Genomic DNA, 23040 nt, shown 5'->3' with positions numbered 1-23040 from the left:
CTCCCTCCTTCCTCTCTCTCCCTCCCTCCCCTTCTCTCTCCCTCCTCCTTCCTCTCTCTCTCTCTCCCTCCTCCTTCCTCTCTCTCTCCCTCCCTCCCTCCCCTTCTCTCTCCCTCCTCCTTCCTCTCTCTCCCTCCCTCCCCTTCTCTCTCCCTCCTTCCTCTCTCTCCCTCCCTCCCCTTCTCTCTCCCTCCTCCTTCCTCTCTCTCTCTCTCCCTCCTCCTTCCTCTCTCTCTCCCTCCCTCCTCCTTCTCTCTCCCTCCTTCCTCTCTCTCCCTCCCTCCCCCTCTCTCTCCCTCCTCCTTCCTCTCTCTCTCTCTCCCTCCTCCTTCCTCTCTCTCTCCCTCCCTCCTCCTTCTCTCTCCCTCCTTCCTCTCTCTCCCTCCCTCCCCCTCTCTCTCCCTCCTCCTTCCTCTCTCTCTCTCTCCCTCCCTCCCCTTCTCTCTCCCTCCTCCTTCCTCTCTCTCCCTCCCTCCCCTTCTCTCTCCCTCCTTCCTCTCTCTCCCTCCCTCCTCCTTCTTCTCTCTCCCTCCCCCTCTCTCTCCCTCCCTCCTCCTTCTTCTCTCTCCCTCCCCCTCTCTCTCCCTCCCTCCTCCTTCTTCTCTCTCCCTCCTCCTTCCTCTCCCTCCCTCCCCTTCTCTCTCCCTCCTCCTTCCTCTCCCTCCCTCCTCCTTCTTCTCTCTCCCTCCTCCTCTCTCTCCCTCCCTCCTCCTTCTTCTCTCTCCCTCCTCCTTCCTCTCCCTCCCTCCCCTTCTCTCTCCCTCCTCCTTCCTCTCCCTCCCTCCCCTTCTCTCTCCCTCCTCCTTCCTCTCTCTCCCTCCCCCTTCTGCTTCGGCCACACTCCCCGCTCCCTCACCCCGGAGAGAAGCCCTATCAGCCGGCGTCGCAGCGGACAAACCCCGGGACAACATGGTAAGAACTTCCCGGGCTCGTGGTGGTCTCGTGGTGGTCTTGTGGTCCGAGTCTACGCGGGTCCACGCGCGTCCACGCGCGTCCACGCGGGTCCGCACTGGCCCGTTATTAGCGGCATGTTAGCTAGCATGGCCGCCGCTCCCGTTAGTTAGGCGCTCCGTTACTCTGTGCTGACGTCACTCCCGTGTCCCGGTAACGGGCTTAGATCTGCCGACGGTACCGGACGGGTATCTGCTCTAGCCTGTGCCGTGCCGGGCCGGGCCGGGCCTGCCCTGCCCCCCTCCCAGGCCGTGTGGCCCGGGGCGGCCATCTTGGCCCGGCTGACCGGCCCGGCCGGGACTCACCGCCCGACCCGAACTAACCGAGACCAGCTGGACCCGAACTAACCGAAACCCGCTGGACCCGAACTAACCAAGACGAGCTGGACCCAAACTAAGACCAACTGGACCCGGACTAACCGAGACCAGCCGGACCCGGACTAATTGAGACCAGCTGGACCCGAACTAGCCCCAGGAGTCTGGTCTAGTTCGGTTCATACTTGCAGAGTCACTCTCTGTCTGGAGGCCTGAAGGCATTAGTGTGTGTGTCTCATATATATCTATAGATATAGATATATATAAATATATAGACAGAGAGATATATAGATACAGATAGATTAATAGATTAGATTGGACGCCATTAGATACTGCTTAACTGAAACGCCTCTCATCTGAAGGCAAGTGCTACGGATAGATAGACAGATATATATAGATAGACAGAGATATATATATATATATATATATATATATATATATATATATATATAGACAGAGAGATATATATATATATATATAGATAGACAGAGAGATATATATATATAGATAGACAGAGATATATATATATATAGATAGACAGAGAGAGATATATATATATATATATATATAGATAGACAGAGAGATATATATATATATAGATAGACAGAGAGATATATATATATATATATAGATAGACAGAGAGATATATATATATAGATAGACAGAGATATATATATATATAGATAGACAGAGATATATATATATATAGAGAGAGAGAGAGAGAGAGAGAGATAGACATAGAGATATATATATATATATAGAGAGAGAGAGATATAGACATAGAGATATATATATATATATAGAGAGAGAGCAATATATATATATATATATATATATATATATATATATATATAGACATAGAGATGTATATATATATATATATATATATATAGATAGATTGATAGATAGATATCTATATAGATAGATAGATAGGGATATATTTATATCCCTATCTCATGTACTGTACTGCATCGTCACTAAGTCACATGTCTCCTGTCGACCAATCAGGCGTCAGGCGTGACCGTGAACGATGAGGTCATCCGGGTGTTCAACGACATGAAGGTGAGGAAGTCTTCGTCGCAGGACGAGGTGAAGAAGAGGAAGAAGGCGGTTCTGTTCTGCCTGAGCGAGGACAGGAAGAAGATCATCGTGGAGGAGGGCAAGCAGATCCTGGTTGGCGACATCGGGGACTCTGTGGAGGACCCCTACGCCTGCTTCGTCAAGCTGCTGCCCCCCAACGACTGCCGCTACGCCCTGTATGACGCCACCTACGAGACCAACGAGTCCAAGAAGGAGGACCTGGTCTTCATCTTCTGGTAGGGGCACTTCCTGATCCGTATGCTCAGGTCCTGGTCCACACCTGGTTTTAGGCTTAGACCCGTAGACCTTTAGTTCTGCAGGACTGGAGTAGTAAGTGACTCCATCTGATCCTGACCTGGTCTTAGTTTTGATGCTGGTGCTAGTTCTGGTACTAGTTCTGATGCTGGTCCTAGTTACGGTCCTGGTCCTAGTTCTGCTGCTGTTCCCGGTGCTGGTACTAGTTCTCTCTGTCTGTCTGTCTCTCCTGATTGATGCACTCAACTAAAAGTTAGTTCATAGTGTAAAGGTTCCAAACATGAGTTCTGAGCCTCCTGGATCCTGGTCCACTGCCTGTCATGAAACCTGGTCCACCTCCTGTCGTGGATCCTGTTGATAGTCTCTGCTGGTTTCAGGGCTCCAGAGAACGCTCCGCTGAAGAGCAAGATGATCTACGCCAGCTCTAAAGACGCCATCAAGAAGAAGTTTACAGGTGAGTCATGTAACCTGTGTGAGGTCATGCGGTGCCTATGTGTCCTTTCCTAACCACGAGGTCAAGCTCAGGTGTTACATGTGAAGCTCCGGTGAGGTAGGTAGAGCTTAGGTGTTATAAGTGGAGCTTAGGTGTTATGGGTGGAGCTCAGGTGTGGTGTGTGTCGTCTCTCGGTGACCTCAGGTGTGTCCCCTCAGGTATTAAACATGAGTGGCAGGTGAACGGGCTGGACGACATCCAGGACCGTGCCACGCTGGCGGAGAAGCTTGGTGGGAACGTGGTGGTGTCTCTGGAGGGTAAGCCGCTGTGATGGTGGAGCGGAGCCAAGCCAACCGCCGTGCCATCTGGACCGAAGCCCCTGACCACCGACCACCACCCTTTTGCTTTGTTTCTTTTGCTTTTTGTCCAACATCAAGGAGATCTTATTAACATAATGATATGCAAACACCTCCCAGTTTGTTGCCAGATGACCTACTGAATCCCAGAAATAACCCCTAACGAACCCACGACCCCTTACCGAACCCCAGAAGTGACCCCTTACCGAACCCCAGAAGTGACCACTTACCGAACCCCAGAAGTGACCACTTACTGAACCCCAGAAGTGACCCCTTACTGAACCCCAGAAGTGACCCCTTACTGAACCCCAGAAGTGACCCCTTACCGAACCCCAGAAGTGACCCCTTACCGATCCCCAGAAGTGACCCCTTACCGAACCCTAGAAGTGACCCCTTACCTAACCCCAGAAGTGACCCCTTACCGAACCCTAGAAGTGACCCCTTACCGAACCCCAGAAGTGACCCCTTACCGATCCCCAGAAGTGACCCCTTACCGATCCCCAGAAGTGACCCCTTACCGATCCCCAGAAGTGACCCCTTACCGATCCCCAGAAGTGACCCCTTACCGATCCCCAGAAGTGACCCCTTACCGATCCCCAGAAGTGATCCCTCACCGAACTCCAGAGGTGATCCCTCACCGAACTCCAGAGGTGACCCCTCACCCAACCCTAGAAGTGACCCCTCACCCAACCCTAGAAGTGACCCCTCACCCAACCCTAGAAGTGACCCCTCACCCAACCCTAGAAGTGACCCCTCACCCAACCCTAGAAGTGACCCCTCACCCAACCCTAGAAGTGACCCCTCACCGAACCCCAGGACGGTCGTGTCGCTCACAGCCAGAGTTTTGCCAAACAGTCCATGTGAAAGAAGCAGCCACGCGTGTCGGAGGCGAGCGAAGCTCCGCCTCCTGCAGCACACGGGTCATGACGCTTTTTCCATATGACTTTATTTATTATTGTAACGTGTTGTTTCTTCCGGTATGTTGACACCAGGCACACTCGTTGTTACTATGCACCCGGGAGAGGAGGAGGGACTTAAACCTGCAGGTCCACCTCGTCACGCCAGCTCGTTCTAGCCGCTTGGTCGTCGCCTTACTTTCAGTTTGAATGTAACCGTCACACCAGTCAGAGTGCACTTTTATTTTCTAAAGAAACACTACAGGAAGCAGATTTGACCCAAGCATTGAGAGACAACAACAACACGACGACATCTGGAGCCTTAAAGAGGAACGTTGTTTCTGAGATCACATGAAGCCACTTTACAATAAATGCCTGTGGCAGATCTGACGCGTCCTGCCTCGTCTCTGCTTCCACCAATCAGAGCGCTTCCACTCGCAGGTCGTTCCCACTGACCAGACAGGTTGGAAGACCTCTGAGTGAAAATGTTCTGAACACTGAGAACCTCACAAGAACCAGTGTGACACACGCAGAACCCCAATACAGTACCTATGTTCTAGTGAATGTGCTCAGTAAACAGGGGAACAACCACGACTCCAGTGTGACACAGTAGAACCTTGATAGAGCCAGACCTCGTAGAAGGGTTGTGAAGTATAAACCCAATGAGAACCAATATAAGTTCAGAACCACTATAATCTTAGTAGAACCCAAAAAAAACTATTGTAATCTCACAAGAACTTCAGAAGAACCACTATCATCTTACGAGAACCAGTATGAAGTCCAGTAGGACAAAACACCCAGCATGACTTTATTGAACTCCAGGTGAACCATTACAAACTAGAATCTAATGAGATTTTATATTTTTATATATATATATATATATATATATATATATATATATATATGAACAACTTGATCAGCAGATGTTTCAGTCCATCAGAACATCTCTATGATAAAACCCAGTGAGACCAGAACAGGTTATGGTTTCCTGCAACTGAAGTTAAAGAAGCAGAGTGACTCAGCTGCAGAATCTGATCCTCCTGCTGCTATTTATAGACTTGCATGCTTCTGTGTCCATCACCACGTCCACACAAGGAGACGTTGTGATCCGCTAGAGGGGTGAACCCTCTAGTCACTAGAGTCTAGTGACTAGAGGGTTCAGGGATGACCCTCTAGTCACTAGAGGGTCATCCCTGAACCCTGAGATCCAATAGAGAAGTTATCCCTGTGATCCAATAGACTAGTGGATCTCAGGGTTAACCCTCTAGTGACTGGAGGGTCAGTAAGTCACGTTTTTGTTCACACAGATATTTAGAAGCTCTTTAAAAATAATATATCCGGCACGTTTAACCCGGTACACAGCAGCTTGGGTGCAATTCGTGAGCTTGGCCACTAGATGTCAGCCAAATATTATTTTAAAGCCTTCGTTATTTCAGGATCCATTTGCCCACAACATTGAACTAATAAAGGATCAATATTAAATAAGAAAAATACTGTTTCAAAGTTACGGACCAAAAACCAAGGCACTATTTCACTGAACTAAAACTCACAAATACAGTCACAAAAACATTTTACCTGCACATTTCATCGTCGCTACCTGTTTTTTAATTACTTGACATTTATAGCAGTTTTTGTATAATTTACTAAGATTTGTAACAGTTTTTTTTTTTTATCAACGTACTAACATTTATAACTGCAGACTTGATGATTTATAACTTAACAAAAATGAATATAATTAAATAAAACAACAATATAAAATTTCATAAAACAAAACAATAAGATATAATTAAATAAAGTAAAGTCTACAAAATAAAATAAAAAGTAATAATAAAGGTTGTCAATTTGCTTCGTGACGTCCGCCTCGCCTTCGTGACGTCACTTCCGGTCTCCACCCGTTCGCAGCCATGATGGTGGGTTCACGTCTTCTCGCTGTCCGGCTCGGTTCTGTGTGTGTTCCGCTCCGTGCGGCGGTGAGTAACGGCTGTGCTTCTCTCTCCGCAGCAGGAAGGGCTGGACGACGGACCCGACTTCCTGTCCGAGGAGGACCGGGGGGTGAGTGCTGCCTGTCTGCGTTACCTGCCTATCTGCCTGTCTGTCTGCCTGTCTGTCTGCCTGTCTGGGCGAAGCTAACGACCCGCAGCTCCGGTGATGAGCTTTGCATGCTAACGGGTTCCGGGCTCGCAGCCTCTCTCCCGGTCCAGGCTGCCGAAGGTCCGAGCCCTGAGCCGGCTACAGGCCGTTAGCTTCCCGGGCCAAGTGAGCTAACAGGTGCTGCTGTGCTAGTTAGCATCGGGCTGTCACATGACACGCTCTCTGATGCTCATTGGTTGATTCGCTTCAGTTCAGTTTATGTCTCGTGACCAAAACAGAGGGAGACCTTGGTGGAACCAGGCCTGGTCCTGGTCCTGGACCAGTAGCATGTGTGTTGCGTCTCTTCTCATCGTTGATCCATGAATGAAATGTAATGAACCAGGTTACCTTGAAAAGATGAGTCCATTCAGGCTGTAGTTCTCCAGAAAAACTACAAACATGTCTTTCGATGTGCGAGTGTTAGCGAGCTGAGCTAACACACTGCTAACACTTATAGATCACACACAGCTAACTCATAACTAGCACTCTGGGCTCTGCAGCTCTCTGGTCACAGCCGATTGGTCGGTGTATGGCGCGGCATCGTGCATGAATATTGATGAGTGTTGGTAATCAATAAAGATCCATCAGTTTCCAATAGTTCTGCTGGAAGAACGGCCTCGTGACATCACATCCTGAACGTGATCTTTCGTGACGCCGGTAGCCAGTGGTGCATTATGGGACATGTGGTCTCTGCCCCTCTGCAGCCGCGGGCGGTGAACGTGGACCTGCAGACGGACGCCACGCTGCAGGTGGACATCTCTGACGCGCTGAGCGAGAGGGACAAGGTCAAGTTCACCGTGCACACCAAGGTCAGTGAGCTCCGGTCCCCCGAGTAAGGACCCCCAGAGCGGACCGGGTCCTCGGGGACCGGGCCGCTCCAAGAGCCCGGAACACGCTCTCGGAGGCTTCACTTCCTGTTCCCACAGAGTTTGACGCTTCACTTTCTGTTCCCACAGAGCACGCTGCCCAACTTCAAGCAGAGCGAGTTCTCGGTGGTCCGGCAGCACGAGGAGTTCATCTGGCTGCACGACTCGTTCGTGGAGAACGAAGAGTACGCCGGATACATCGTAAGAACCGCCTTTTGTTGCCGGTCCGCTAGCTTTAGCCGGTCTGCTAGCGTTAGCCGGTCCGCTAGCGTTTACCGGTCCGCTAGCGTTAGCCGGTCTGCTAGCCGAGAGGAGCCCTTCTGACCCCACAAGGCCTCCTCATAGAGTCATGTGGAGACGCTGGAGACCAGTTCATAAAGAATTCTTGTTTGTCCCTAGAACCTCGTACATTCGATATCAGAGTTACAGGAAACGATACTCAGAACACCAATGCAATTGAACCTAAAGCTGCTGCTGTTGTTGTTGTTGTTGTGTAGATCCCCCCAGCGCCCCCCAGACCAGACTTTGATGCGTCCAGAGAGAAGCTGCAGAAGCTGGGGGAGGGGGAAGGATCCATGACCAAGGAGGAGTTCACCAAGATGAAGCAGGAGCTGGAGGCGTGAGTGAGACCTGCTGACCACCTGAGACCTCCTGACCTGCTGACCACCTGCTGACCTGCTGACACCTGCTGACCACCTGCTGACCACCTGACACCTGCTGACCACCTGCCCACCACCTGACACCTCCTGACCTGCTGACCACCTGCTGACCACCTGACACCTGCTGACCACCTGCTGACCACCTGACACCTGCTGACCACCTGCTGACCACCTGACACCTGCTGACCACCTGACACCTGCTGACCACCTGCTGACCACCTGACACCTGCTGACCACCTGACACCTGCTGACCACCTGCCCACCACCTGACACCTGCTGACCACCTGACACCTGCTGACCACCTGACACCTGCTGACCACCTGACACCTGCTGACCACCTGCCCACCACCTGACACCTGCTGACCACCTGACACCTGCTGACCACCTGACACCTGCTGACCACCTGCTGACCACCTGACACCTGCTGACCACCTGCCCACCACCTGACACCTGCTGACCACCTGACACCTGCTGACCACCTGCTGACCACCTGACACCTGCTGACCACCTGTGTGTGCAGTGTTGTTTTTTTAGGATCACATCCTCAAACTACAGTTATCTCACGTTGACAATTCAGGAATCAGAGCCAAATGATGTAAAATTGTATAATTTGTAAAAGAGTAGATATTACATATTAGCATCTGTTTGTGAACGTGTGAGGATGAGCTAAAGGTAAAGTTGGGGTTTAACGTCGAGCCATCTTGTTCGTTTTCTTTTTCATGCATGATAGCAGACAGGGTATGCTAGCATGCTAGCAGACAGGGATCCTGCACCGCTGCCGCTTTCACTGTTGTGTTGATGGGAAACACGATGCGTCACCGAGCTAGCTAATGGAAGGCCTCAGTTCAGTCCAGAAGAGGAGCGACCTGAAGGGCGTGTGCAGTGTGTCTGAGAACCTCTGCTTCACTCTTCTGGGCTAAGGATGTGTCAAAACCCTAGAGACGCCCCTGGTTGTGCGTGTGTGTGCGCAGTGTTGTGTGTGTGTGTGTGTGTGTGTGCGCGTGCAGCGTTGTGTGTGTGCATCCCTTCAGCAGCTGGTGCTGAGCTGCTGCTCTGTTTGCAGAGAGTACCTGGCCATCTTCAAGAAGACCGTGGCGATGCACGAGGTGTTCCTGTGTCGCGTGGCGGCTCATCCTGTCCTCAGGAAAGACCTCAACTTCCACGTCTTCCTGGAGTACAACCAGGATGTGAGTCACCTGACGACGTGTGTGTGTGTGTAGGTGTAGGTGTGTGTGTGTGTGTGTACGTGCGTGTATGTGACAGCAGATATCAAATGGATCCAGACAAAAAACAAATAACGTCAATGCACATTTGAAATGAACAATTAAAGTAAATAATGTGAGATGGACACAACCGGAGAACAACAAGAGGCTCTCAGTGAGAGCCTTGTGGTACTCCACAGGAGGAAAGATCAGTTCCAACAAAGTAATAAATGTCTTGGTGATGCGTGACCTCTGACCTCTGACCTCTGCTCTCTGCTCTCTGACAGCTGAGCGTACGAGGGAAGAACAAGAAGGAGAAGCTGGAGGATTTCTTTAAGAACGTGGTGAAGTCGGCCGATGGCGTCTTGGTGGCCGGAGTCAAGGTGACCTTCAGATTCCAGACCTTCTAGTGGTCCATGCGGGTCGCGTGGTCTCGGCGGGTCGCGTGGTCTCGGCGGGTCGCGTGGTCTCGGCGGGTCGCGTGGTCTCGGCGGGTCGCATGGTCTCAGGTTTATTTCCTGTCTTTCAGGACGTGGACGACTTCTTCGAGCACGAGAAGACGTTTCTGTTGGAATATCACAACCGAGTGAAAGACGCTTCTGCCAAATCTGACAGAATGATCCGCTCGCACAAAAGTAAGAATGCAGCAAATTTAATGACGGGGCACTCTGCCCAGGTGCATTATGGGACTAACAGTCAGGTGTTTGTGTTCAGACGCCGCAGACGACATCAACAGAATCGCCTCGTCTCTCTACTCGCTGGGAACACAGGACTCCACAGACCTCTGCAAGTACGAACAACACCTGGTTTCCTTTCAGTGTTTCCTTTCCACTTCCTGCTGCTGATCGCTTCCCGTTTCACCGTTTCAGGTTCTTCCTGAAAGTGTCGGAGTTGTTTGAGAAGACGAGGGTACGTTGGTTGTCGGGTCGCATGACGAGCAGCCGCGTTGTTGTGTTCACGTCAGAGTTGTGACGCTTTCTGTCGCTGCTTTACAGAAGATCGAAGCTCGCGTCGCAGCAGATGAAGACCTGAAGCTGGCCGACCTGCTGAAGTACTACCTGAGGGAGTCCCAGGCTGCCAAGGTCAGGCAGCAATGCATGCTGGGTAGATTTGTGTCCAACTTGCTCCAATGTGGGCACCGAGTTTATGGAGAGGGTTAGCCCCAACACAAATGTATAGTTTCATCATTAATGTGAAGAAAATATAATAATATGTAATAAGTCATCTGTTTCCATCAGTATCCTCGAGGAGCCTGTAGTTCTCATGCAACAGGTCGCCCCGCATGTTAAAACCACGTTCAGCAGCATGTTGTCTGGCTGCAGGACTTGTTGTACCGGAGGAGCCGGGCTCTGGTGGACTATGAAAACGCTAACAAGGCTCTGGATAAAGCTCGAGCCAAAAACAGAGACGTGCTGCAGGCCGAGACCAGCCAGCAGCTCTGCTGCCACAAGTTTGAGAAGATCTCCGAGTCTGCCAAGCAAGGTGAGTTTACACCTGAAGACTGTCACCTCACAGCGACCACCAAACACGGCCTCACTGGTCCCTGTGGTCCCTGTGGCCTCACTGGTCCCTGTGGCCCCTGTGGCCTCACTGGCCCCTGTGGCCTCACTGGCCCCTGTGGCCTCACTGGCCCCTGTGGCCTCACTGGCCCCTGTGGTCCCTGTGGCCTCACTGGCCCCTGTGGCCTCACTGGTCCCTGTGGTCCCTGTGGCCTCACTGGCCCCTGTGGCCTCACTGGCCCCTGTGGCCTCACTGGCCCCTGTGGCCTCACTGGCCCCTGTGGCCTCACTGGCCCCTGTGGTCCCTGTGGCCTCACTGGTCCCTGTGGCCTCACTGGCCCCTGTGGCCTCACTGGCCCCTGTGGTCCTGGTCTAATAACAGACTCTGTGTGGTTTCAGAGCTCATCGACTTCAAGACGAGACGAGTTGCAGCGTTCAGGAAGAACCTGGTGGAGCTCGCAGAGCTGGAGCTGAAACACGCCAAGGTACCTGTCTGTCTGTTCACGTGTCTGCCCGCCGTTCTCACCTGTGTCTCTGACCTCGCCCTTCTCACCTGTCTCTCTGGCCCCGCCCCTCTCACCTGTCTCTCTGGCCCCGCCTCTCTCACCTGTCTCTCTGGCCCCGCCCCTCTCACCTGTCTCTCTGGCCCCGCCCCTCTCACCTGTCTCTCTGGCCCCGCCCCTCTCACCTGTCTCTCTGGCCCCGCCCCTCTCACCTGTCTCTCTGGCCCCGCCCCTCTCACCTGTCTCTCTTGCCCCGCCTCTCTACCTACAGGGTAACCTCCAGCTGCTGCAGAGTTGTGTGGGTGTCCTGAAAGGGAACACTTAAGCCCACCACCAACTGGACACACCCTTTTTGTACAGCCCCGCCCACAACAACTGGACACGCCTAGTGGGCGGAGTCTGGGCGGACGAATGACACTGAACTGTGGACCAGAAGAACGGACGGGAAGTCTGTCGTCTTCATCACCAACCAGACAGCGTCCTCTTCCTCATCCTCTTTCCAGTCCTCTGCGTCCTGTACTGGTCCTACTGGTCCATTATCAGACCAGCAGCACCTGTACTGGTCCTACTGGTCCATTATCAGACCAGCAGCACCTGTACTGGTCCTACTGGTCCATTATCGGACCAGCAGCACCTGTTCAGGTCTGCTAGTCAGGACGAGTGGTCCAGCCTCTTTTCCTCCTGAGTGACTCACTTAAAACTTTATTATCACACAACAGAATAAACAAATGTTTAATGTTTTTATCCAAATTAAACAAATCCCTCCCAGTCTGAAAGGTCTACTGTGGTCATACTGGTCCCAGTCTGATACTGGTCTCAGTACAATATCTAATTGTCAATAAATAAATAAAAATGTCAATGCACAAAAGTTCTCAGAATTTCTAAATAAGAGTCACTCGTTTGTTTTCAGGATAAATGATGGGAGGTGGTTCATCTAATCCGGATGCCTCCTGGACGCCTCCCATTAGAGGTTTTTCAGGCACGTCCAACTGGGAAGAGGCCCCGGGGAAGACCCAGGACACGCTGGAGGGATTATATCTCCCGGCTGGCCTGGGAACGTCTCGGGGTCCCCAGAACGAGCTGGAACATGTTGCGGGTGAGAGGGAAGCCTGGGTCGGTCTGCTGGGTGCTGCCACCGCGACCCGACCCGGATAAGCGGCGGAAGATGGATGGATGGATGGATGGATTATGGGAGGAAAGAAACATGATGGACAACACTGCTTGGGTATTGATCTGGTATTGGCCCTGACATGAGCGCCTGAAAGTTTTCATTAAGTTATTTTCCGTTCAGTTTAGTTAAAACCGGTGACATTAACCTTTGACCTATGGGGTCTTGTCTCGTCGTACCAAAGCTCTTCAAAAAGTCTGTTTAGCTGTTTATTGAAGCAAATCATCTCATAACTAATGTTCTCTCGGGTCATGTCAAAACGTGGAACCTGCTCTGGGTTCTGTGGCTCTACACGTTTCTTACACGTCTTACACTGCTCTTTGTCGACGCTTCTAATTGGACGAGGGCTTGGAGGGGCGGGGCAGACCTCTGTCACCACGCTGGAGGGTCTACACACTGGGTGTCACCGTGCTGGAGGTCTACACACGGGGTGTCAACATGCTGGAGGTCTACACATGAGGTCAATAAAGTATATAATAAGATCTATAATAATAAAAAATCTATAGTATAATAAGAGCTATAATGTATATAGTAAGATCTATATTATGATCTATAATTATAAAATATGATATATAATCTATAGATTGAGTATGAACATATATAATAATCTATAATAATAATACCTCTATTATTAATAGAAATACGTGAAGAACAAGTACTCTAAACTATATGACGTCTACATTCAGGCTTTTATTGTGGAGAGTGTAACCGGAAGCGTGTAACCGTGAGAAGAGCAGGAACTGAAAGCGGTGAACTGAAAGCTGTTCACGGACCCTCACGCTGACTTACAATGAGCTCCATCGGTACCGGGGTGAGTGTTTCTGGGTCCGGGGCCCGGCGGCTGGACCTGGTGCGCCGCCGAGAACCCGCCTTTATCCTGGAAACCCGGTATTTTTAGGAATGAGCTAACGTGCTAACTAGTGTGTTAGCCTGCTGAGTCACAGCTAATGCTAGCTGAAGCTAAAGCTAGCTGCAGCTAAACGGACTTTAAAAGTTCAAATTAAATGTCACTTGAGTTGGTTGAGTATTTTAAAACTATCATAACTAACACGACGTCATCTGCAACGTCATCACGTTGTCATTTTAGGTGAATAATAAGTGTTGTGTGAGCAGAGTGGATGCTAGCTGTTAGCGTCGGTGATTAGCTGCAGAAGCCCGTTCTGAAAACAACGCATTTGAGGAGTTCGTTCCTGTTTCAGGGTTCTGGGACACTTAAAGTCCACTTCCCGGAACTAACCCGGGACGTGGACCCGAACCACAGGAAACGGGATCAGTCTGATCATTATTCTGAGCTGCAAACGAATGTTATTCAGGTGTTGAATCTGTAAAGTGTGTTTTAAAATGTGTCTGTCCGTCCCGCAGTATGACCTGTCGGCCTCCACCTTCTCCCCGGACGGACGCGTGTTCCAGGTGGAGTACGCCATGAAGGCGGTGGAGAACAGCAGGTGAGGACCTAACAGCAGGCTACTTCCTCCAGGGTCCCCTGAACGCACCACTGACTGTGTGTGTGTGTGTGTGTGTGTGTGTGTGTGTGTGTGTGTGTGTGTGTGTGTGTGTGTGTGTGTAGCACGGCTATAGCTATCCGCTGTAGAGACGGTGTTGTCTTCGGGGTGGAGAAGCTCGTTCTGTCCAAACTCTACGAGCAAGGCTCCAACAAACGCATCTTCAACATCGACAGACACGTTGGCATGGTAACCACACACTCTCACTCTTCACGTAACCTGTCTACCTGTGCCTCTGGCTCCTCCCATGACCTCTGTGCCTCTGGCTCCTCCCATGACCTCTGTGCCTCTGGCTCCTCCCATGACCTCTGTGCCTCTGGCTCCTCCCATGACCTCTGTGCCTCTGGCTCCTCCCCCAGGCGGTGGCCGGGCTGCTGGCCGACGCCCGCTCTCTGTCTGAGGTGGCGAGAGACGAAGCCTCCAGCTTCAGGTCCAGCTACGGACACGACATCCCACTGAAGGTGAGTCTGATGCTAAGATAAGCAGGGACTGATGCTAAGATAAGCAGGGACTGATGCTAAGATAAGCAGGGACTGATGCTAAGCTAACAGTGCATTTCCTGTTTCCTGCGCAGCACCTGTCCGACCGAGTGGCCATGTACGTGCACGCCTACACACTCTACAGCGCCGTGAGGCCCTTCGGCTGCAGGTGAGTCTGGCGATGTGTTCAGGGTCGCGGCGATGATGATGATGTTGATGATGATGTTGTCTCTCCACAGCTTCATCCTCGGCTCATATGACAAAGACGACGGTCCTCAGCTCTACATGGTCGACCCATCAGGCATCTCACATGTGAGGCAACACACACACACACACACACACAGACAGACAGAGACACACACACACACACACACACACACACAGCAGGTCCAGTAACAGGACTGTGTTTCAGGGCTACTGGGGTTGTGCCATCGGGAAAGCTAAACAAGCCGCCAAGACGGAGATCGAGAAGTTGCAGGTGAGTTATGAGACCTGATCATGTGATCAATCATTCCGATCAGTGATTGATCCTCTGATCAGTGATCAATAGCTGTCCTGACGTTGTGTTCTTCCAGATGAAGGACATGTCCTGCAGGGAGCTCGTCAAAGAAGTCGCCAAAATGTGAGTCAACCTTCAAAATCAACTTTTTTGACCCTGAATAACGATGATGTCACTGCTGGAGGAAGAGATTTAAAGAGACAGTACCACAGAGCACGGGAAGTGATGTCAGGAACGAAACCAGCCAATGAGGACGCAGGTCCTCTTTTGTCTATTCTGCTGTGTATTAATACTCTGCTGTGTACTCGTAGTCATGGTGACGATGTCTCTGCCCTCAGAATCTACATCGTTCATGACGAGGTGAAGGACAAGGCCTTCGAGTTGGAGCTCAGCTGGGTGGGAGAAGGTACCGTTCACTTCCTGTCTGTGTCTTAGTGATGGAAGATTGGATCTTTTACCGACTCGGTTCTTTGAGTCTCGTTCAGTAAAATGAACAAATCTTTTTTCGAGTCGTTCGTTCATTTCCTGCATTACAATAATGTGTCGTGACAGTTTGGATGATTTGAAATGATCATTTATTATCACCCTAACATTTAATCATCACCGAAAAACAATTATGCTGAACTGTAAGTAAAGTACAAAAATGTAAAATAATGAAACCTTTAATAATTACTGATCAAATTTCATTCACGTCTTACTAAACATAGCCGCTTGGAGGCAGCGAGGTGTTTCCTCTCCTGAGCCTCGGCCACGAGGACATGAACAAATCTTTCTTTGAGAGGACTTGTGACTGTCGAGTCCTTGAAGTAACCGTTCAAAATGACTGAAAGTTCAAAATGACTGAAAGTTCAAAATGACCGGATCGTTCACGTCACTCGTGTCTCCTGTTTGTTTCCATAGTGACAAATGGTCGACATGAGCTGATCCCTACAGACGTGAGAGAAGAAGCTGAGAAGTACGCAAAGGTGAGACTCAGTACTACAGACAGTACTACAGACAGTACGACAGTACTACACACAGTACTACAAGTAGTACTACACAACACACAGTAGACGGTACTACACAGTACACACTACTACTACACACAGTACTATATAAACAGCACTACACATAGTAGACAGTACTACACACGTCACAGCTGTTGACGACGTTGTTGTTGTTGTTTCAGGACTCTCTGGAAGAGGAGGATGACTCTGATGAAGACAACATGTGAATCTTCATCACATTGTTTGTTTATAGTTCTTGAACTTCATGTTTGTTGTTTTTTGTTTTGATGAATTTCAACTTTGAAAATAAATAATAAAGAAACTTTGTTTCAGTCGTCAGTCAACTGATTAATAAGTACAACACTGTAGTACAAGTACAACACTGTAGTACAAGTCCAACACGTGAAGTGAGAGCATTCCTCATGTTATTAATCGTACTGATATTCTGAATGTGTAATAACCTCCAAAGGAACGTGACGTAAGGCTTTGCCGCCTCGCGTCCCTCTCTTCCGGTTACGTAACTTACAGATGGAAATTGCATCGTCGAACCCCATGAAAGAAAGTGTGTATTTAATGTTTACTGCGTTATAAACGTGACACAACACAAGGTGTGACGTTTCACAAATGCTCACGAGCCCCTCTTCCCTTCGGCTCAGCTGTCGCGCTGCAAAAAGAGCGTTTATGAATATAAATCTAACTTGTGTTCAGTCTGACCTGTTTCCGGTTACTCCGGCCATATCGCGTTGCATTGGAGCGAGTAGGCCAGCCGGTGTTATGATTGAGTGTTGGTACGTTAATGGACGCTTTGAGAGCAGATGTATCGTAACGTGTCCTTGTGTTCTCGGTGTGTGACGTATGTTTATCTACGGGCCCGGTGGCTGAACGCGACTTCACCGCGCTGGAGGTTTGTGAACGGAGTTTGGTGCGCAGAGCTTCAGCACGTATCCGGGCGGGGCTTCTTGACGTGTCCGCGTTGACGAGGACTCCCGCTCAGCCAATAGCGACGCGTCATTTCTGGGCACAAAACGTGCTCAGCCAATCACAACTTTTGGTGTCCTTTTTTTCTCTTGAACTCACCTCCAATTGGACGGCTGTCCAGCGGATGCCGTCATGTCCCTCGTGGCGCCTCGTTCGTATCGACTAATGGCGACGTCAGGAGAGGTACGGCCTATCAGAATTGAGGGATCGCTCAACCAATCAGATTGCTCTGCTGCGGCTGCCGCCGTCCGCGCAGCCAATCGCGTGGCGGGAAACAGAGCTCGGGACTCAACAGCTTGTTGTTCGCGTCTCGAGAGGAGAAGCGGCGAGAAGGTGAGTATCAGAACCGTCTGCTCGGACAGAACTAGCGCGAGTACCGGGCAGAACCCCCGGAACCTCGGGAACACAGCGCCGCGTGCACGTCACCGAAGCCACCGGGAGGTTTCCGGTGAGCCGCGAGCCGAACGGCAGATTGTTTTTATGTGAAGAAATGTGGACCTCCTCTCCTTTGTGGAGCCGCTATTAAATAAATAATACTCTGCTCTCCGTCCAATGTCACCCGGTCCGCTAGAAACTTAGTTTATCCCGGAAACAGAGCGAATGTCCCCGCTGGTCCGGGGGACTGGACTCTACTAGCTCCGGAGCTAACGCTCCGTTAGCTCCGTGTAGCTCCGGAGGCACGAGCGGCTCGGTCCCGTTAGGACCCGGTTCCGTTTGGGCCGGGACGCGGTCTTGGACTCGGCCCTGTCCGTGCCAGGACTCTACCGGGTCTGTTCCGGGTCTGTTCCGGCTCTGTGGCCCCAGCAGCGGGTAGCTAGCAGCCGTTGTGCTTGTGGGGGGTGAAGCTAGCAGCTAGCGGAGCTGCGATGGCGACGGAGCGGGAAGAGGCTTCTCTCAGGCCGGGTCCCTGAGGCTCCTCTCAGGCGAAACAGGACAGAACCCCGTCCCGGTCTGTCCTGTCTGTCACTAACCACACGTCCTGTCTGTCTTTCAGAGATCCACAACCTTCCGAGCTGGACTTCCTCAAGTAGCCGGAGAGATGAAGGTGAGACCTCAATACTGGTTTCTGATGGTCCTCTACTGGTTTCTGATGGTCCTCTATTGGTTTCTGATGGTCCTCTATTGGTTTCTGATGGTCCTCTATTGGTTTCTGATGGTCCTCTACTGGTTTCTTGGTTCTCTACTGCTTTCTGATGGTCCCCTTCTGTTCATGGTCTCTCTGGATCTTTCTCAAACCGTCTTCACCCAAACAAAGATGGCAGCTGTCAATGAAACCTGTCATTGGTCTGATTGCCATCTTTGTCTGGTCTAGAAATGATTTAAATGAGGATGAGGAAGAGGAGATGATGAAGAGGATGAGAAAGAAGGGAGGATGAGGAAGAAGAGAGGATGAGGGCAGGAGAGAGAAAGACGAGGTCAGCTAGTTACACTAAACCAGCTGGTGTGACACGGGTTAGTTTAACGGAACTATGGGACCATGTTTAGTTTAAACAAGTCTTGATGTGTGTGTGTGTGTGTGTGTGTGTGTGTGTGTGGGTCCTGACGCCCTGCTCTGTGTCTGCAGGCAGCAGACGAGCCTCCCTACCTGAGCGTGGGGACGGATGTCAGTGCCAAATACCGAGGAGCCTTCTGTGAGGCCAAGATCAAGACGGTGAAGCGCATGGTGAAGGTGAAGGTGAGACCTCAGCGCTGCTGCGCAGGGTTTGGCTAGTTTGTCTTCCAGGTAAAGGCTGCTCTACACTCTGGTTTTACGCACAGAGCAACACCCTCAGGGCCCTTTGCGTCGTCCAAGCAGACATCTTGTGCGCGTCGCCCCAAATGTCTGACTCTCCGTCTAAGCGACAGAAGCCCACAAGGCTGTGATTGGTCCACTAACCACGTCCTTTCTGAGTCTCTCATGTCCGGTTTCACAGCATAATACCTCAGTTTTTAAAAGCCACAGCAGAAACACGAACAATGGATCCTGTTGAAGAACGTTTGGCTGAAGAGGTCCACAAATATGAGCATTTATCAAACCCGTCTGAGTATCAGGACACGCAGATGGAGGTGAATTCCTGGAGGGAGATATCGTGGACGTCGGCCTGCAGGTCGACTCTAAACGGTCGTTTCACCTCCTGCTAGTCTGGAAAGAAGGAACCATGAACCAAGATGAGTCTGTGGAATCAGCTGCGAGGCCGGACACAGTTGTAGCTGCAGGAGTTTATATCGGCCTTTAGTTTGAAGACAAACTGAACCTCATCTGCAACTTCTGTCAGATGTAATTCCTGTCGCTTAGTTTCTGTAACAACAGAGCTAACTAGCTAACTAGCCAGCTTCTTTCCAGAGGAGCGTCTCTCCTGCAAAGCAGACGATCGTTCAGCTGCCTTCAAAGAATCAACAGGAAGTCACAGAACAGTCACTTCCTGTTGGATCTGTAGGCTGCTTTTAGTTCACTGACCTCATTCTGATTCATTCATGTTTGTAATTATATATTTATAGAAATGTGTGTCTCTGCAGCTTTTGTTATTTTATGTAAAACACTTTGCTGCTGTTTTGATGTGTTCTATAGTAAACCTTTATGGTTATTCATATTATTACTATTAACCACACAAGATGTATCTTCAGACTGAACATCAGACTCGTGGAGTCTTCCAGATGTGGCTCGTTCTGAAACCACAAGGTTCTCGGTTCGAGGCCCATTGTCCATGTGGTCGAGTCCCTGAAGCCCTCGGCTGCTTCTTCAGGTTGAAGACCAGAAGAAGAACAATCATTTCAACTTCTAAAGCAGCTTTCAAGATCCACAAAGACGCTTTACTTTGAGAGGGAGAGAGAGGGAGGAAGAGGGAGGAAGAGGAGGAGGGGGAAGGGGGGGGAGGGGGAAGGGAGAGAGGAGATGAACAGAAGAGGCTGCGTGGGGCCGAGTGGCAGGACAGGTGCAGGTTCAACAGGTGAAAGCCAGTTGAAGAGGTGAGTTGTGAGGCTTCAATGATGGAAAGAGGAGGAGGAGGAGGAGGAGGAGGATGATGATGCAGCAGAGAGAAGTACGTTGGTGGTTTTCAGTTGGGCGGCTTCAGGCCTGAGGGAAACGTTTGTGGAGATTATGAGATTCAGGATTTTGGACGGGAAGAATAAGAAATAAAGGATTCTTTATTCTTAACGATTCATAAAATGTGAATGTTCTACAAATCATGTTGCTGCCAAATGTAGGAGCCAATCAGCTCTGACCCTACCAGCTGATGGATGGCTTCAGGGTTCAGGTCTCTTCAGGGTTCAGGTCTCTTCAGGGTTCAGGTCTCTTCAGGGTCAGGTTTCTTCATGGTTCAGGTCTCTTCAGGGTCAGGTCTCTTCATGCCTAACCTCTTGACGTGTCCTCAGGTGAACCTGAAAGGGGAAAGTACGTCCCAGGTGGTGCAGGACGACCAGGTTAAAGGAGCGCTGAGGGTGAGCTGCATGGTGTCTCTGTTGAGGCTCCAGGTGAAGATGAAGGTGGAGGTGAAGATGAAGGTGAGACTGACTGTCTGTGTCTTGTAGGTGGGCTCCAGGGTGGAGGTGAAGACCAACGAGGGTCTGTCCAGCGAGGCCGTCATCAGCAAGCTGACGGATGCCAGCCTCTACACCGTGGGTGAGTCTCTGGTCCTCTGGTCTTCTGGTCTTCTGGTCCTCTGGTCTTCTGGTCCTCTGGTCCTCTGGTCTTCTGGTCCACTGGTTCTCTGGTCTTCTGGTCCTCTGGTCCTCTGGTCTTCTGGTCCTCTGGTCCTCAGACGTTGTGATTGGCTGATGGGAGGAGTGATGATGCAGAGGAAAGGTTTCGCTCAATGAGCTGAGGTGCTGTGATGTCACAACTTCTCTTGGCTGACTGACCAATCCGCTGTCAGTACAAGCTAAACATGCTAACAGACCCGTCCATGAAACTCTGTACTGTACACTGCTAGCAATGCTAACGGCTATGAGTTACCAACACTCGTGTGTCTGTGTGTTTTTCAGTGTTTGACGATGGAGATGAGAAGACGCTTCGTAGGACGTCTCTGTGTCTGAAGGGAGAGAGACATTTTGCAGAGAGTGAGGTAAGTCAGAAAGAGGGAGAGGCAGACAGACAGGCAGGCAGACAGACACACACATCTTCCATGTCTCCTCAGACGCTGGACCAGCTGCCGCTCACCAACCCCGAACACTTCGGCACGCCGGTCATCGGCAAGAAATCAAACCGTGGAGGACGGCGTTCGTCTCAGGCCGTGTGAGTCACATGATCAGAGTCACATGATGGGAGCGTCTGTCTCTGGGACATGAGACTCAAACTGCCTGTGTGCCTCAGGGCCGATGAGGAGAACGCGTCTTCGTCCAGTGAGGATGAGGAAGATGACCGGAGGAGGCTGAGCGACGAGCTGCTGGGGAAAATCTGCAGTGTTGAGAGTGAAGAGGAAACCAGCAACTGGTACCTGGCTCTGGTAAACACACACACACACACACACACACACACACACACACACACACACACACACACACACACACACACACACACACACACACACACACACACACACACACACACACACACACACACACACACAGGCCCCAGGTGAGGATCTCAGGTGTGTGTCCTCAGGTGCTGTCTCCCAGCTGCAACGATGAGCTGGTGGTGAAGAAGGACCAGTGTCTGCTCAGATCCTTCAGCGACGCCAAGTTGTGAGTTCCTGTCTCTCTCTCTCTCCTCCTGTCTCTCTCCTGTCTGTCTCTCTCTCCTCCTGTCTGTCTCTCTCCTCCTGTCTCTCTCTCCTCCTGTCTCTCCTCCTGTCTCTCTCTCCTCCTGTCTCTCCTCCTGTCTCTCTCTCCTCCTGTCTCTCTCTCCTCCTGTCTCTCCTCCTGTCTCTCTCTCCTCCTGTCTCTCCTCCTGTCTCTCTCTCCTCCTGTCTCACCTCCTGTCTCTCTCTCTCTCTCTCTCTCTCCTCCTGTCTCACCTCCTGTCTCTCTCTCCTCCTGTCTCACCTCCTGTCTCTCTCTCTCTCTCTCTCCTCCTGTCTCACCTCCTGTCTCTCTCTCCTCCTGTCTCACCTCCTGTCTCTCTCTCTCTCTCTCTCTCTCTCTCCTCCTGTCTCTCCTCCTCTCTCTCTCTCTCTCTCTCTCTCTCTCTCTCTCCTCCTCCTCCTGTCTCTCTCTCACCTCCTGTCTCTCTCTCTCTCTCCTCCTGTCTCACCTCCTGTCTGTCTGTCCTCCTGTCTGCAGCTACACGGTTGCCAGGAGACACATCCATCCCTTCACCCCCATCAGCGCCACAAGGTCGGAGTTCGCCAGCAGAAGAGGTGAGGGACTACATCTCCCACAATGCACCAGGGCAGTGACACATTTCCCCTCACTTTTCCAAACTGCTTTCATCGCCCCCTGCAGGCTTCGAAGCAGCCCAGGTGTTCCTGAGGACCCGCCAGGTCCCTGATATGTGGAAGATGGACATGAGTCAGATCCTGGACTCGTCCTCCAGCGACGAGGAGGAGAAGGAGAGCGACGAGGAGGACGAAGACGAGAAGAAGAAGAAGAAACGCACGGAGGAGGTCAGAGGATCACATGATGACCTGTCTGTCTGGAGACCTGTCTGTCTGTAGACCTGGGTCACATGATGACCTGTCTGTCTCTCTGCAGCCAGAGGAGGAGGAGCTTGACCCGGCGGAGAGAGACAGCTTCCTGCAGCAGCTGTATAAGTTCATGGAGGACCGAGGTGAGAAGGTTAAACCAGTACATTCCAGTTCATGCTGATCTCCACGAACCAGCTGAGGGACACTGAAGGTCTGCCTGTCTGTCTGTCTGCCTGTCTGTCCTTCAGGGACTCCCATCAACAAGCCTCCAGTGTTGGGTTATAAAGACCTGAACCTCTTCAAGCTCTTCAGACTGGTGTTTCACCTTGGAGGCTGCCACAAGGTGAGGCCTGTCTGTCTCTCTCTGACGATGAAGATGATGATGAAGATGCTGTCCTGCTCAGCAATCTGTGTGTTGTGTGTTGCAGATAGAGTCGGGCACCGTGTGGAAGCAGGTGTATGTGGATCTGGGGATTCCCGTCCTGAACTCTGCTGCGTCCTACAACGTGAAGACGGCCTACAAGAAGTACGTCCCGCTTCCCCTGCTTTCACCCGCTTCCCCTGCTTTCACCCGCTTCCCCTGCTTTCACCCGCTTCCCCTGCTTTCACCCGCTTCCCCTGCTTTCACCCGCTTCCCCTGCTTTCACCCGCTTCCCCTGCTTTCACCCACTTCCCCTGCTTTCACCCGCTTCCCCTGCTTTCACCCACTTCCCCTGCTTTCACCCGCTTCCCCTGCTTTCA

At 51.1% G+C, this 23040-nt stretch overlaps 5 protein-coding genes and 1 non-coding gene across 8 annotated transcripts in view; all 6 read left to right on the top strand.

Annotated features, from left to right (window-relative positions):
* Positions 1 to 753: 753 nt before the first annotated feature.
* Positions 754 to 3559, top strand: cfl2 (cofilin 2 (muscle)). The gene is made up of 4 exons (XM_068600605.1): positions 754 to 912; positions 2274 to 2581; positions 2978 to 3054; positions 3252 to 3559. The coding sequence occupies exons 1-4, from the start codon at positions 910 to 912 to the stop codon at positions 3362 to 3364; spliced, it is 501 nt and encodes a 166-aa protein (XP_068456706.1). The 5' UTR covers positions 754 to 909; the 3' UTR covers positions 3365 to 3559.
* On the top strand, positions 3553 to 4675 carry LOC137802393 (protein TsetseEP-like; the record flags this gene model as incomplete). The annotated part of the gene is made up of 1 exon (XM_068600197.1): positions 3553 to 4675. A coding segment is annotated over one exon (780 nt), but the record flags the coding sequence as incomplete, so codon positions are not given.
* Positions 4676 to 6169: 1494 nt separating this feature from the next.
* Positions 6170 to 11998, top strand: snx6 (sorting nexin 6). 2 transcript variants are annotated; one of them, XM_068601259.1, is made up of 14 exons: positions 6170 to 6195; positions 6287 to 6337; positions 7120 to 7224; positions 7372 to 7482; positions 7779 to 7900; positions 9004 to 9127; positions 9430 to 9525; positions 9672 to 9777; positions 9857 to 9932; positions 10012 to 10051; positions 10138 to 10224; positions 10465 to 10624; positions 11041 to 11126; positions 11416 to 11998. In XM_068601259.1, exons 1-14 carry the CDS (start codon positions 6190 to 6192, stop codon positions 11467 to 11469), a joined length of 1224 nt encoding a protein of 407 aa, XP_068457360.1. In that variant the 5' UTR covers positions 6170 to 6189; the 3' UTR covers positions 11470 to 11998. The 2 variants fall into 2 exon arrangements, with proteins under 2 accessions (XP_068457360.1, XP_068457361.1); XM_068601260.1 differs by having other exon boundaries at positions 6178 to 6195; positions 6290 to 6337.
* A 1018-nt stretch (positions 11999 to 13016) lies between these two features.
* Positions 13017 to 16105, top strand: psma3 (proteasome 20S subunit alpha 3). The gene is made up of 11 exons (XM_068600447.1): positions 13017 to 13123; positions 13675 to 13757; positions 13880 to 14003; positions 14174 to 14275; positions 14389 to 14462; positions 14533 to 14605; positions 14706 to 14771; positions 14869 to 14915; positions 15131 to 15198; positions 15693 to 15757; positions 15961 to 16105. The coding sequence occupies exons 1-11, from the start codon at positions 13103 to 13105 to the stop codon at positions 16003 to 16005; spliced, it is 768 nt and encodes a 255-aa protein (XP_068456548.1). The 5' UTR covers positions 13017 to 13102; the 3' UTR covers positions 16006 to 16105.
* Positions 16106 to 17044: 939 nt separating this feature from the next.
* The window catches only part of arid4a (AT-rich interactive domain 4A), a 17952-nt gene continuing 11956 nt past the window's right edge, over positions 17045 to 23040 (top strand). Inside the window, exons 1-14 of one of the 2 annotated variants that reach the window (XM_068601151.1) lie at positions 17045 to 17089; positions 17751 to 17801; positions 18321 to 18431; positions 20111 to 20176; positions 20267 to 20357; positions 20720 to 20799; positions 20872 to 20969; positions 21048 to 21180; positions 21339 to 21418; positions 21956 to 22032; positions 22118 to 22278; positions 22367 to 22442; positions 22548 to 22642; positions 22728 to 22825. In XM_068601151.1, the coding sequence (XP_068457252.1) occupies positions 17796 to 17801; positions 18321 to 18431; positions 20111 to 20176; positions 20267 to 20357; positions 20720 to 20799; positions 20872 to 20969; positions 21048 to 21180; positions 21339 to 21418; positions 21956 to 22032; positions 22118 to 22278; positions 22367 to 22442; positions 22548 to 22642; positions 22728 to 22825 (1172 nt within the window). In that variant the 5' untranslated portion in view covers positions 17045 to 17089; positions 17751 to 17795. The other variant, XM_068601150.1, reaches the window with a different exon arrangement.
* On the top strand, positions 20517 to 20599 carry LOC137803158 (small nucleolar RNA SNORD53/SNORD92). Its single transcript, XR_011080022.1, has one exon. It is a non-coding gene; the product is annotated as a small nucleolar RNA SNORD53/SNORD92 (small nucleolar RNA).

This window comes from Clinocottus analis, unplaced genomic scaffold (genome assembly GCF_023055335.1).
Source record: "Clinocottus analis isolate CAN_PGR_092001 unplaced genomic scaffold, fCliAna1.0.p SCAF_5, whole genome shotgun sequence".
NCBI classification, from domain to species: Eukaryota; Metazoa; Chordata; class Actinopteri; order Perciformes; family Cottidae; genus Clinocottus; species Clinocottus analis.
Note: the sequence above shows the minus strand (reverse complement) of the source record. Positions and strands in the feature narration are given on the sequence as shown.

Bases quoted from the DNA above. Each gene is read 5' to 3' on its own strand.
- cfl2 (XM_068600605.1), top strand. The intron at 2,582-2,977 runs GTAGGGGCACTT...TGCTGGTTTCAG, and splicing joins GACCTGGTCTTCATCTTCTG to GGCTCCAGAGAACGCTCCGC. The intron at 3,055-3,251 runs GTGAGTCATGTA...GTGTCCCCTCAG, and splicing joins CATCAAGAAGAAGTTTACAG to GTATTAAACATGAGTGGCAG.
- psma3 (XM_068600447.1), top strand. From the start codon at position 13,103: ATGAGCTCCATCGGTACCGGG. The intron at 14,606-14,705 runs GTGAGGCAACAC...ACTGTGTTTCAG, and splicing joins ACCCATCAGGCATCTCACAT to GGCTACTGGGGTTGTGCCAT. The intron at 14,772-14,868 runs GTGAGTTATGAG...GTGTTCTTCCAG, and splicing joins CGGAGATCGAGAAGTTGCAG to ATGAAGGACATGTCCTGCAG.
- snx6 (XM_068601259.1), top strand. The intron at 10,225-10,464 runs GTCAGGCAGCAA...GTCTGGCTGCAG, and splicing joins GGGAGTCCCAGGCTGCCAAG to GACTTGTTGTACCGGAGGAG. The intron at 10,625-11,040 runs GTGAGTTTACAC...GTGTGGTTTCAG, and splicing joins CTCCGAGTCTGCCAAGCAAG to AGCTCATCGACTTCAAGACG.